The 14,947-nt window shown below is 40.2% G+C and overlaps 1 protein-coding gene across 3 annotated transcripts in view; it reads right to left on the bottom strand.

The window, feature by feature from the left end:
- Positions 1–7,171: 7,171 nt before the first annotated feature.
- lrp4 (low density lipoprotein receptor-related protein 4) overlaps positions 7,172–14,947 on the bottom strand; it is a 409,312-nt gene continuing 401,536 nt past the window's right edge. For 2 of the 3 annotated variants that reach the window (XM_028793832.2, XM_028793833.2), the window contains exon 38: positions 7,172–10,058. In XM_028793832.2, the coding sequence (XP_028649665.2) occupies positions 9,714–10,058 (345 nt within the window). In that variant the 3' untranslated portion in view covers positions 7,172–9,713. The remainder of the gene's footprint in view (positions 10,059–14,947) is intronic. The other variant, XM_051923808.1, reaches the window with a different exon arrangement.

Here is a 14,947-nt window from a genome sequence, read left to right as displayed (position 1 = left end):
CTTTACAAAAAGAAGAAAGAAAAAAAGAAAATTAGGCAATACTAATTAACAAAGAATAAAGTAAGGTCTGACGGCCAGGGAGGACAGAAAAAAACAAAAAAACCTCCAGAGAGCTGGAGAAAAAAAAAACAACAAAATCTGCAGGGGTCCCAAGGCCACGAGACCACCCAGCCCCCACTGGGCATACAGAGTCCCCTCTTAAACGTGTAAATGTGTGTTGGATGTGTTCAAAATAAACATAAACCTTTCTGTAACATCGGAGACATGAGTGGTAAAAGTTAACGCTACGTTGTGACAGGTGCTGTGTGTGCTCCCTGTTGTTCACAGTTATGATGATAGTCGATGTTGGGATGAAAGAATTGACAGCTCTGCTTGTGAAAAGAAGAATTTAACAATATGCATTTGATTTTAACGATGCGTCACACCCTGTTAAAAGGACTGCTGTTTAAAGAGCTAATAATGAAGAGCGACAGGAGATGCAGATTTCAGTACTCGAAATCCCCGAATTTGCCTAATGACACAAGAAGCATGAGGCTGCACCATATCCTCCTTTCTGACGTCTAAACAAATAACTAATGAAAGTTAACATTACTGCCTAATTGGAAATGTAAACACACCATGCCGGACGATAAGTGCAGCATTTTAATGTGTAGTATATACATAGACGACAACGCTTATCTAAACTCTAGCCACGTACTGTAGTGATGCAGTAGTCAAAATGACAGAAAGATGTCATTGCAGACAGAAGCACTTCTCAAACGCGTGGAGCCAAGTAGCTGCCGTTATCTACGTGTCTGTCTGCTCTGTTGCAGCGCTCACTACATCATACAAATCAATCATTAAGTTTCAGTTGCCGTGTGCTGTTGAGCTCCTGAGTTTAAAACAGCAGTTACAGGGTTTTATTTTCTCTCAGCGTGAAGTCTTTTGTTTGGTGTCGTCTGCTCACTCTCTGAAGCCCCAGTGGTTTACACTTCATGGAGTGGAAGAATTGGGGACCAGTGTTTAAGGAAGACGCCCTGTGGGCACAGGATTTCGCTGCTGTTCACTTCACACTTTTTAACGGGTTATTTTCTCATCTGAGAATCACGTGTGGCCCCGCGAGACTACCTGTTAGCTGAAAATAAAACTGAGGCATTCTCAAGAAGAGAGTTCAGCGAGTCGGTAACTCAGTGAGGCCACACAGCTTTGCAAATCCGGCTTTGGTCCACATGTGTGTTCTGATTTGGCCTCTTTTTAAACTTTTTCTGACCTCATTTATGCATAATTATTGATTTTATTTTTCATCCATCGGTTTTGAATCATGCCGGTCCTAAATCTGCAACTTTGAAAGATTTTTGCAATGAATTTTAACACATTTGCATCTTTTTTTTTTGAAGAGTCCATGTTTTTAAGAATGTCACCATTTTGCGAAGTTTGCATCGTTCAGTTGCCATGTGTTGTGATGTAAGATTTTGCAAATAACTTGATAAATATTTTGTATGTCTTTATTTGTAACTTAGGCAAAGCAATGAAATATTAGTGTTACATTAGTGAGAAGCATTCATGTTTACAACCCCCCAGGAATGGGTCTCTTTGAATTTTATGACAGAATTGGGGGAGGAAGTGCCTTAAACAAGTTTAGCAAGTGTTTCTCTGCTAGAGTCTCTCTCTCATCCCCCACACAAAGCCAGGCTCCCTAACTGCCAAGCTTTACCTTAACATATGGTCTTGGGGGGGATGACAGGTGTGAAGGTGTTCTGTCCCCCCATTGGTCTGAAGTATGGCTGTTTGGAATTGGCTTTTATCAGAAGCCTTTAAGTACCATGACGTCCTATTGGCTCTAGGGGTTGGACAGAACATCAAATTTACTTGCTTAACCTCACACTCTCCCTCTTACTAACATCTGATGAAGAAGCATCTCTTACCAAACTGATGAACTGAAAGGACAACACAGTGGAGAGCACAGCTCAGCAGCCATATTGAACAGACATGTAGTTGAAAGCTGACCTCAAATGAACTAGAGACTGTGAATTGGACGGCGCGGACACAGACAGGCAGACACATTTACAGCCATCACCACACGTTTATTTACACTATATTATATACAAAGTCTTAAGTGCACCGCCACACACAAACCCCAACAGTCTCCCAAAAGTTCAGGCTTCACTTAGCCACCTCTCTTTCTCTTTGTCTCTCCAGGCCTCTCCTTGCCGCCTCCTCTCCGACCTCGTCAACCTCCTCACCCGACTCCAGCCCTGAGTGAGGGAGGGCGGCTCCTTAAATAGGCAGTCGGCTGATGACCGCACCCGGCCACCTGCCACAAGACTAACAAGTCTGTGTGCCTCCTGAAACTACACATCATCATTTACCAGGTTGTATGGTTGCCAATATTCAAATGTACTTTGCATATTGTTATTATTTATGAATATTATCAATAGTACATTGTTTAAATTGTAACTTAACTCCTACTTGTCTTTTACAACACCTAATTGTCTGAGGTTATAAATGTAGAAGGGAAGGTGGGGAGAAGTTATATGGTACAATACTTTATAAACAGTGGAAAGTCTGTGAGATTTGAGGCGTTCTGACAAAGTCTACATATTAATAATACAAGAATAGGGGAAAGTAGAGCAATATATAACTCTACCAAGATAAAACACCATGGTTACCAGAAGTGAGATGTGGGTGCCGTCACCAACATGACGCTGTAACAGATCATCCGAGTATTGGGTATAATTCTGTTCCATGTGGTGTGTGCTTTGCTTCATCTTCCTTTTGATCTTTGGTATTAAGACTCCCACCTTGTGGTCTCACTTTGGCTTCTCATTAGGCTTTGGTTGAAGACATGACTTACCGTTGACTACAAACTTTCACTGAGTTTCTGATTTATATTTCATGTCGACAATCGCCTTTTACAAGAAGGTATTCCCGTCTTTTCCCGTAAGGCATAACAGGCTGTTTCTCCACGCACTCCAGAGACACGTGTGTTCCATCAAACAGTCAGTCTAAGCTGACTTGGGCTTAGTGAGCACATCCTGTGATGTCCTTGTTACGGTAGTCGTGCTGACTTACATCTAATGTTGTTAGGAATTGCTTCTTAATAAATGTTTTTTGAGCTTTTCTTTTTACGTTTTTGTGAATGACCAATCATTTTGTAGGTTTTTCTAGACAAGGTCAGTTTCCAAAGTCAGATTATGGATTCACAGCTTACTTTTTTGTCCAGTGAATTATTTTGGTCTGCCATTTCAAGCGCTGCCATTCTGTGTCTTCCATTATTAGGACAGCGCCCCCTGCTGTTAACTGCTTGTCCTCAGAGGTACGACAGATTTTAAGGTCTTCATCCTCCGAGGTTGTGGATATCAAAACCCCTTTTCTTAAAACAACCTCACTTGTTTGTCCTTCTGCTTCGGACTTGAATTCTTCTGACTTTTGATTTATTTGTCGAGTGTTTTGGCTCGTTTTCTGGCGCTGACTACGCCTCTCCTCTTGGTTACCCTTACTAATGGCTCGCTGTCAGAATAAATGTTGTCGAGACAAGCTTCCATAAAATTGAACCAAATGGGCCAAGTAAATGGAGTTCTTATGACAGATTTATTTTGAAGGAGTTGGGGTTTATTTGATCAACACACAAAGCAAAGTGATTAAAAAACATTTGAGTTTTAATAAGCAACCATTCATTTTATATACAAATATGAAAGGGTCATCTGCCCACTCAGTTTGCTTATTCAGTAAGCAAGTCTACTTGAAACAAAGTTAGCACTTTGACAACCATTTTAAATATTACAATAATATAAGCAATAATAATATAGTAATAATAAAAATAATAGTAATAATTCAACATAAGTACAGCAACCCAAATAATGCAGCATCTTACAAATAAAATAATGAGGACACAAAAATAGATATTACTAACATTATTTAAAAAAATCAGTCACACGAACGTGTTTCATACTGAGCTTTCCCTTCCGTTAAAAATCTGAATATCACTTAAAACATTTACACATTTGTTAATGCCATTACAAAGAGTTTTGTTATTACTAATTTACAAAGCAGTGCAATAAATATAAATAATCATACTTGACCCAAAGAAAGTCGGCATACATCCGTCCTCCCTGCCGTTGGGAGAGTTCAAATCTTACTGCTAGATCAGAGAAGGAAACGAGAAGAAACATCGGTAGGAACAACGGCAACAAATTCCATATTGTGTGCATTTGCATATCGTCCAGGGGCGCTCAGTAAATTAAACGACTAGACACAAACACATTTTAGTCAGACAGAATTTCCAATCCACATTCTGTACATTCAGTTTAACTAAATTACAGTCAAGAGCCGGGTAAATACAACGGAGATTAAAAATACAAAAACGCAGTTCATCACGTGATTTTGCAGGCAGAGGTTCCTTCAAAAAATGTCAGCTAATTCCACAGCCACACTGTTAGATGCATGGGCTTAGTTCAGGTGTGGAAATGGACGTCTGCCCTTTTGAAAAATAATGCATATAGTGAAGACTTATAGATCGAGCTTTGCTTCCCCGATGTTTACATTTGGAAATCACGTACCATCACGATCAAAGACCCGTTTCAGTAACGTACTTCATTTGATATTCCAGAGCCAAAGTAACGTGTAACAGGCATCTTGCAGGGAGAGTCCTTCATTTCACGCATGCGCTGCCAAGTCCGCCATCTTAATTTGCCTAGCAGCTTGTTCATTTATTAGAAGAGGGAGCAAATCTCTTTTCAAGAAGCCACGTAATATCCCTCCAAGAACACAATTCTATTTCTACCATATAAACAGCAACCTTAAGCGTCAGCAACATCTGTAAAGCGCTCTCCGTTTACCCGAAGGCCCGTTGAAGAGTGCATGGCGCATCTCAAAGAGTAAATGAGAAGAGCAGACTTCTCCAGGTACTTGGTCTTATAAATTCGAGGCGGAAAACCAAAATAACAGTCACTTGAAATGTACTTCAGATATCTTGATTGAATATTTAGTCCTTTACAATGCCAGTTACACAAAGTGAGTAAATAAATGACAAGAAATAGAAAGCAGGCTTCCAAAGAGAATCAGTCAAAAAATGCTTTGAAATTGCAAATGTCAGCTGTATTCATTTAGTATAGTCTGTCACAACAGCAGTAGGTGTACAGCGGAAGGACAAACTGTAAAAACCAAATGTGTGAAATCATCAAACCAAAGCATTTTAGAAATAAAAACTGAACGGGCATGCGTTCTCCAGAGGAGCAATCAACTGCCATATCATTAGAAAGAAAAAGATCCGACATCACGGACCAACTCTTAAGTGTGAAGCAAACCTCTGAACAGCAATAAGAACAGTAAGTTGGTCCAAGGGTTACTGCTGCATATCTCACGACGTAACTAAAACTGCTCTGGGCCTCCTCGTTTACACCTCCTGCTTACCAGAACACCACTCAATGTTCTCAACGTGCGCCTTACAAAACGCTGTGTTCACGCGCTGTCGGAGGTTTGACATTTCACCTTCCCACTATTCAGAAAATGCTGTTGATTTGGTGTTTTGTATGGAAAAAGTTTTATTTAAATTTTTTTTTAAAAATATGAGCAAACTAAATGTGTAATCTGACCACAAAAATGGCACTTCTGGCTGACTAGGTTATATTTTTAATAAGAAATAATTGCCTAAGGTGGTCAGTGATGTAATTTTTGTTGCTTTGTTTTCTCTTAGTTTTCTGACTCGGTGTTTGTAGAATGTTAATGCGGAGTTTCCAACTCATTTACTGTCAGTCTGATGGCACGTAAACGTAGCGTAACAGTTGTAATTTTTGGACAGTCATGGCAGCATCCAGTTGTCAATAATAATGTGCAAGAAAAGTGGAATTATTTTAGAATTGCTTTTCAAAGTTCTCTCTCTTAACGTTTTCACATCATACTACAGGTGTCTTACACTCATTTAAGGAAATCATTTTAGGGCGTTCATCGAGCTGTTTAACGCAGCATGTCATGGGAATGTCTGAGTTGGTTTTTCTGCTACTGTATAATCCTCCTCCACACCTTCAAATACCTTTGTAGTTGTGTACTCTGAAGTAGACGCGACACGATTCCACCAACGTGACAGCTGGCACACAAGATCGTCTCGTGACCAAATTCTGTTTTGCACACAGACTTCATTGAGTGTTTCAGTTTCATTGCCTGGTTAAGTACAACGAGGGTGCAATAAAAAAAATCTTACAAAAGTATTATAGGTAAAGGTAATAAAACAGCAATGTAATGTCAAAACAACAGTTGTTAAATTTTCCAGTAAAAATGCCTGAATAAACAATATGACAGAACAGGCTGGCTTCAGAAAACTTGAAAGTAGTCACCCTCAGTGACTACTAAATGGGAAAAGGTTTTGAATAATTGTTTTCATCTCTCTATTATGATACAAAAATCCTGGGATGAGAGGAGACTTTTTCAGAGAGACACTTTCACGTACCGCAAGACGAGACTTTGTGCCAAGAGGTTTAACCACACCTGGGGCCGGAAATAAAAGACAAAGAGTAGATGACAAAGTAGAACGTCGTAAAGAGGTTAAAAAATGTTGTCACGAAACACATGCAGAGCAGGTTAGAGATAATGAAAGTATTGAAATTCGAAAGTCTCAAAAAAATGAGATTAGCGCAAACAAATGGAAATTATTACTCTGTTAAATAATGGAACGGCGAAAAGTGATTGATTATATTGTTGGCATTTAAACTTTAAGTCGGAGACTTGTAGATCGTCTAATTTGTGTTGCCATCAGGGAAAAGTAGTGTTTCTTCCCAATGAAGAGGTCTATCCGCAGGAATTAAAAAGATTGGTTGTTTGGTGAAAGTGAAATCTGCATACGTGAGTGGCAGAGACGTGAAGTGGCTGGCGGTAGCGCAGGCCGGGGGGTTGGCGAGCGAAGCGAACAGGGGGTGAAGTTTCAAATTTAAACAAAAATAACCAATTAAATGCATCCTGAAACCTTCCAATCCATCTTGTGCTGGCTCCCACAAACCTTTGTTGGAGAGTTTGAGCACGAAAACCCCGTGCACCCCAGGTTTGCTGACAGGAGGTAAATGTCAGTCAGTCTGTCAGTCATTCACCAACCTGCTATATCTTAACACAGGGTCACGGGGGTCTGCTGGAGCCAATCCCAGCCAGCCAAGGGGGCAAGGCAGGAAACAAACCCCGGGCAGGGTGCCAGCCCACCACAGAGGAGATTTATGTAACTTTGTAATTATTAAGAAAATATAGGCTAGAAAAAATCAACAGTATGTATTGACATCTTAGACACTCAATCAGAAGGAATATAAATACGATATTTAATCTTCAGCTCTCCTGACAATACTTGGGTGCAGTTGGAATTGGACGCCACCTTACTATCATGCAAAATTTACTGAACTGACACGCTGAATGAACTCGGACAAATTCAGCCATCATTTGTTTTGTTTTCCAAAGAGTAGTTAACAGTTTCAAAGCGTAACAGAGAAAAAACAGCTTAGTACAAAAATTTGATTTCTTTTATACAATACATCAGTGCTTAACGTGATATTTTCAATATATACACACTTTACCTGAATTCCGTACAGCCACTTGATTAGTAAACTGGCTTTTAATAAAACAACACGTATTTTAGGAGCAGACTTTATTGCAGAGCAGCACGTGTACCATATCAGGAAAGAGCCACACAGCAGTCTGTTCACATTTGCTAAAACAGATTAAGAAAACAGGCGCATCCGCTTAAAGGTCATTGATACTCCGAGGAGTAAAAACACGCAATGCTTAAGTACGTCTGTGTTAAGAGAAACAGTACAAGAAAAGTGGGTAGTTGTTTGTTTGCCGTGTGCCAAAGCTTCCCACTACCAACACAATCGGCTTTTTTTGTTCCAGAGACATTTGACATTTAAGGAGTATTGATAAACATCTGTCTGCTTGGGGAGCCCACAACGGTAACCTCGCCTGTGTTTTTATGAACCTGCTATTAGAAACGTCTCTTTCTTGTCAAACAGACAAATGTGTAGAGTAGCCCAGCTGGAGCTGTGCCCTTCGTTTCCTCATCAGAGGAGCTGCTGTGATTTCTTTCTGTTCTACTCTTGGGCTCTAAGGCGTATTTAAGAAGATCTGCTTGGTCAGCCGTTCATTCGCCGCAGGTTCTCCCTGGACTGTGTTTCAGGAACAGTGGATGGAAGGCCGAAACCAACCTTGGAAAACGACGTGTTCTATAACCGGCAACTTTCCGCCAATTTAGCGTTTTAAATAATTTCTAATTTAGATAATAAAGTGACACTATGCACATATCAATTACATCTGTACGCAATGACTAAAAATTCCAAATTAAATAAAGAAAAGAACACCACCTGTAAACCCCCTTAAAATACAAGCCTTGAAAGGAACTCCTCGGCCAGCGTGTTAGACCAGGCATACAAGTTCACTCAGAGTCAGTTAACACTAAGAATGAGAAAGCCATTCATTGAAAATTGCAAATAACATCTCATGTATATTTTGTAATGACAACCTGAAGCCCTCCTGGGAAGTGGTAAGGGGCTCACTATAGCGCTGTGTCCCAGCCATTCGGTCTTACGGACAGAGGTGGAAACTGGGAGAGTGCCTTATCAGTGCCGATGGCTGTGGTTCTGCCAGAGACCCCTTGTTAGTAACTCGCCACCCAGTTTAACACTACAACATGGCTACTGTACGTAGAGACCACAAGACAGAAAGCTTTGCCGACCGTCAGCACCAACGCTTCCTCTAAACCGCCCCACCACATTAAAAACAGCACCTCTCCCAAGAACTCACTGCAGATGCGTTTCACTTTCAGGGGTAATCGACATCAAAATACTTTCTTTCTTTCTTTATCTTATTTATACACATTGGCTTTTTTAAATTTAAAAATTTAGTTCCAAAAAACTTGGAACAATTATCACAAGAAATTGCAACTTTGACAAAAATAAAAGAATCAAAAATAGCCCACTTGGGTACAAGAATGATACTTCTGCCAGCCTTGGTTAACACGCTGTGGTGAGCTTTTCAACAATCTTTCCAAGAATAGTTTGCTTTAAAGATGCCCAGTAATCAGCAGCCCACTCTGTTCAAAGAAGTACATTCGTTTACAGGCCACGGTGCCTTTTGACTGCACAGAAATGCTCATTTAATGTTGTGTAATTAAATTAGGTTGCCGTTCATGGCATTGGTATGTAGTTACAACACGAGCGCGGAACAGAAGACGCCCTTAAAGGAAACATCACGGCGTGAGGTCTGCCCAGGCCTCCAGCACAGGCGAGTATAAAACGTACATACAGCACACACACACACAAACACTTTTTATTGTTGTCTGCCCTTTTAAATGTAATTTTTTTTTACAAAATCTTATTTATGTGGCTTTCGTCATACTTTGTGGCAAAGCATCAATGTAAAAATTATAAATAAAATAGAAAAACTGACTGACATATTAGGGATGGTGTATCCGACGTATCTAATCAGCTCCCTCCCCCCATTAAAATCAAAAGTACAAACCACAACAGTCCAATATTGTTACTTGAGCAAGTTCCCAATGTACCACATGGTGTCTTTATTTAGTCTTTCTTTCTTTCTTTTTTCTTGTTCTCCACACCCACTCTCAGCCAGAACTCTCAGGTTTTTGTACCTTTTCTGAGACAGTAGTCACTGAATTAAATAACTCGGCTAGGGTGGTTTGTCATGATGATGTACAACCAGAATGAAAAGGAAAAGGAGGCTCCTGACGGCTTGGGACACAGAAGTCACACCTCGCTTTCCGTAGAAAGTTTGCGCTGCAGATCCCAGCCGGTGTCGGGCAATGCACTGTGATGCTCAGGGGTGCCGTTGGCCGTGGCGGTGTGGACGCTGCTGCACTCCGACTGCTGCTCCTCCTGTAGCAACTGTTCTGTCTCCGTGTCGTCCAGCGAGCAGCTGCTAGCCTGCAGTGACACAGTGTCCGTCTTCATGCAGACATGGTCCCGTAAAATCCCTCCCCGGGATGGTTTGATCTGTTTCAGGTCCTCCCAATACAGATCATCATTGTTCAGAAGACAAATCCCTTCTACAATCTTGATTTTTTCCTTTGTGTAGCTATTGTCACCGCCAGTCTGTGATGATAAAAAGGAGAAAATTCAACAAAAGAATTAAATGAATTATTTCTAAGCAAATACACAACCTCATTTTATCCATCTTCTTCTTCTCATAGCTTTTTACAGTTTTAGAGATACAGATTTCAATGATTACCTGTGTACTTTTACATGTAGGTTAGCTGACACGAGTGGGAAGTTATTATGTCAGGAAACTGACCCAATCTGAGAAGTGACCGAGTTCAAGGGTCAAAACTGGGAATCCAAAGACACAAGCATCAAACGCACAACGAGAGGCAAAAATATCCGTAAGAAATTCAGGGATTAATAGCAGAACTTGGAAGTATTAGAAAGAGTGATTTAAAATATGTTTTTGAGCGTGCAGCTCTGATGAGGAAGTGATTTCCTGGAGGACCTTTTGACCCCTCAGAGGACGCACCCCTAACAACAAGCACATCTGCCCTAACAACAGGAATGAGAAAACCAAAATATCAAGACGAAACACGACCAAAAATGATGAACCTTACAGACAAAGGGAAATCGCCACAAATGGATGTCTGAATCAGACTCATGAATGAATGAAAGATTACCAGAATTGAGGCAGAAAAACGTATAAAAAAATCAGATAAAGAAACGCAATCCTAACTGAAGTATAGTGTGTCCTACTGGACTTCTTTTAAACAAACAAAGGACTGCACTGGTCCTTAGCAATGGTCAAAACGCAAGCGTTGTTAAATCATTCACCATCATTGAAGTCAAAGCGAAACAAAGATCAAAACCTGTCACGAATCTGTGTTACAGCTTTGGAAGTTTTTTTTGCTATATTTTTGAAATTTTTACCATTATATTTCTTTTATATGTTATGGCGATGATGCTCTAAATCAGCCATTTTGTGGCATCTCTGCACAGACACGGCCATGTTGTTTGTGGTTGCAATGCCCACTGGATCCTGTTGAAAACATACTTTGTGACAGATTAGCAGGAGGAAGGAAACCGAGTTTAGTTGAGGAACTCTTACTAGCGCCTTCTTTGTTGAAGACTGTACTTCCTGGATTGCGTTTTGGCTCCTTGGTTTAGTTCGATGTCTCTATTAACAGATCTTCAGCTCATATTTTCTCCTACAGTACTTTTTGTTCTCCGGTACAATAATTTAAAGATTCAATGTTTCCTAACCATTTTGGCGAGTCAAAAGATAAACGTCTCGCTCTACAGCCCTGTCCTCAGGAGCCGTGGGCAATGACCAAAGGAATGCGATGGAGAGGACAAAAAAAACACATACGCAAAAACTAGACAAAAAAACTTTGAACGGGAGCTGTTTTGCTTTTATTTAGCCAACAAATGTGCCAGTGGGGTAAGCAAAATTTACTTGACAAGACTTCTTAAAGTAAGCTAAATAATCATAAATACTAATTTTTTGATAAGTCCAATAATTCTTAAAATAAGGAAGACAAGATTTAAACTCATGAAATAAATACTCTTCGACTTGCTTAGATTTCATTTTTTGCAGTGCACAGGGCGGCTCTCCATAATAGGATGAGAAGAGAGATCAGGAGAGCCTTAGGAGTTGAGTCACTGCTCCTCTGGATTGAGATGAGATGACTGAGATGGTTTGTGCATCTCGCAAGGATGTCTGTCTCCTAGGACTGACAGAGGACATGATATGCTGGTGGGATTGTGCCTAGCGGCTGGCTGGGGAATGTCTGAGAATTCTCCAGGAAGAGCAGGAGTCTGTAGCTGGGGACAGGGAAGTCTGGGCTGACCTGCTTGGCCTGCTGCTGCCACGACTCTCACCAGAAAAAGTGGTTTCAAAGGGTAATCAGCCAACCTACATATTACCTAGGAATGTTGCCTAGGGCCCTCCCAGGGTCCGTGCATTTCATACTCTTCACACTCGGGTTTTTATCCTTGGCCTGTTACTTCCTTGGGCAGCCCACGGTCATGTAGGCAGTGTTCACAGGTGACACATGAGATGATGGGTTAGTCCAACCAGGGAGAAGTGAAGCTAATTTTCTAATTCACACATTGGCACGTCACTTAAAAATGGGGTGACTTTTTGCATTTTCAGCTTTTTGCCATTGATATTTGCTGCAGTGTGTCTTAAAATGAGATTCTCAAGTAGAGCATTGAAACGTTTACAGAGCAGTAGGCTTCAGCACGCTTTAGTGCCATTACCAAAAATAACGACAGATTGATCAACTTTACGCCTTACCCACAAAGTTAGCCAAGCTTCGAGGATGCAATTTTGTTAGAACTTTCTAGTTTCTACAGTCTGTGGCACTCTGATCACCACGGGCTCAGATCTGCTGGAGGCACGCAGGTGGGTTTGTGTTGCCATAGTAACCCTTTGATCAAGAATGTGTGCCCTACTGGCAGCAGCCTAGTAGCTAAATAAAATCTGAATATAATTTCAAAAATGCTTTTTACATGAGAAAGAGATTTCAAAAGGGATTATGTCGTCTCTGGTGCATTAAGAATGTGCTTAAACATATTACTTTAAATTGAAATAATTTCAGAAAATAAAAATGAGAAAAATGAAAAGCTGTGAAATGCTGCTTTTCATTTCAGGTTTTATAATGGTCAAAAAAAATGTAATAACAGAACGTAAATTGCAATTATTGTATACAGGGTGTCCATAAAGTCTGTGGGCAATTTAAAATAGTTGAAACTTTGTAAGTATATGTGATAGAAAGAATTCGCAAAAAGGATTAGAAAGTTTGACGTATCTAGTTTTTTTTTTGTTTTTAGAAGTTTTATTTTTTCCGTATTTGGGGAACTGAAAATCGACACGAGTCTGTTGAACATGAAGGAGATTCTCCCAAAGTTAATGTGTGGTGTGCTTTGGGAAAAAATCGAGTCATACTGTAGGGCCATTCTTTTTTGAAGGGTGTGTTGTTAATGGCCATAGCTATTTAGAAATGCTGCAAAATGACTTTATTCCTCAACTTGAACAATTAGGACTGATAGAGAATACAGTGTTTCAACAAGATGGTGCTCCTTGTCACTTTGCTTTGCATGTTAGACAGTCTCTACATGAGAAATGCCCTAACAGAGGGATTGGAAGAGGTGGACCATCATCTTGGCCTTACGTTCGCCAGATTTGACTGCATTGGATTTCTTTTTATGGGGACATGTGAAAACTAATGTTTATTCAACCAAACCTCGATCTTTAGAAGACTTGCAAGTGAGGATAACTGATGTGATTGCTGGTATTACTGGAAATCAGATTGAAAATGATTTCCGAGAACTACAGACTCGTATTATGTTAGGTAGAATGCCCAAAGGGGACTGGGCGGTCTCGTGGCCTGGAACCCCTACAGATTTTATTTTTTTCTCCAGCCTTCTGGAGTTTTTTTTTGTTTTTTCTGTCCACCCTGGCCATCGGACCTTACTCCTTTTTATGTTAACTAAGGTTGTCTTATTTTAATTTCTTATTTGTCTTTTATTCTTCTTTTCTTCATTATTTAAAGCACTTTGAGCTACTTTTTGTATGAAAATGTGCTATATAAATAAATGTTGTTGTTGTTGTTGTATTACCCTTTGTATTAGTAGTGATGGTGGACATGTGGAAAATTAACAAGACCAATAAAAAATGTAAGTGGTTCTTTTTTCTAATCCTTTTTACAGATTCTTTCTATCATATACACTTACAAAGTTATAACTATTTTAAATTGCCCACGGACTTTATGGACTCCCTGTATTACTCATTTACATTTTTTGTTCAGTGTTTATACTGGGCGAGTGCCCCCTTGTGTCAAGTTGTGTAGCTGCATTCTTAATTCATTAGTGCTGGAATTCTACATTGCGCAGGCGTGTGTAAGTATATTTTTAATAAATTAGGACAAGCATCATTTGTCCCCGAGAGTAATTTTTATGGCATCAAAATGAATACATTTCCTTACAAATACAATATAGACAGGTTAGATCATGTATATGGGGTCATACTGCGAGGTACACAACGGATTTAAACCTGGAAAATGTCGCTTTCAGTGTAAGGTCCTTAACTTCTGCTTTTGCACCCTATTTTAATAGCAATAATTCAACTTTGACAGAATATAAGATGCTAACATGACAAAGAAGGCATAATGGTCACACATCTGCACACCAAGCCTGTTTTCTGTCTACTGTTCACTTCACTGCATACCTTTATGTCTCTAGAAATGACGTAGTTACAGCAAATCTGCTTGTTAACGAAACTCCTCCAAACATAAATTGGCAAAGAAATAAAATAAAAATGCAGGCACACAAAAACCACCCCAAACATGCACATGTTCTTCTGTTTAGTTGTGCTCTCGAGCTCCTGGCATCTCCCCGACTGCCTGAGAGTGTCCGTCTCCACTCGGCTCCCTGCCCTCACGTCAAGTCTCTCCACCGATAGAGTCCCCTCATGTATACCGACAAGAGAAATGATAGAACATACAGGTTGTGTTACACGTATTTATTCCAACACAGTTGCTTAGAAGTGCAGGTCCTGCGTTGAAGTTCTCAGCTTGCTTCAAATCACCAAGCAGCTTACCTTTTATTTTGTATTTTTACTTGGGATAAGCTCTGTCACTCCATGTCAATCACACTAGCACTCCTCACTTGTGTGACTCATGCCACCTTCCCAAATTGTGGGGCATCTTTTGTTTTTGGATGACCCTCTTTGTTATTTCTGGTTCACTTTTATATTGGGCTCTCCAATTCCTGCTAAAAGGCCTTAACTAATCAATCGTGTCCCAGGATCCAATCCATTTTGTAATCTTTTGAGCCGACTGTGCTGAGACATATACACGAGTAGTTCATCTCTTATGTTAGATGTCCGAATGACGGGATAATTTGAAGTTAAAAGCCAGTTAGCTTATTACCACCTGCAATGGAGAGCTTCTTTATTTGTCCTGTCAGTACAAGCAGCTCACCATAAACTTCCACAC

Source organism: Erpetoichthys calabaricus, chromosome 2, assembly GCF_900747795.2.
Source record: "Erpetoichthys calabaricus chromosome 2, fErpCal1.3, whole genome shotgun sequence".
Classification (NCBI taxonomy): domain Eukaryota; kingdom Metazoa; phylum Chordata; class Cladistia; order Polypteriformes; family Polypteridae; genus Erpetoichthys; species Erpetoichthys calabaricus.
Note: the sequence above shows the minus strand (reverse complement) of the source record. Positions and strands in the feature narration are given on the sequence as shown.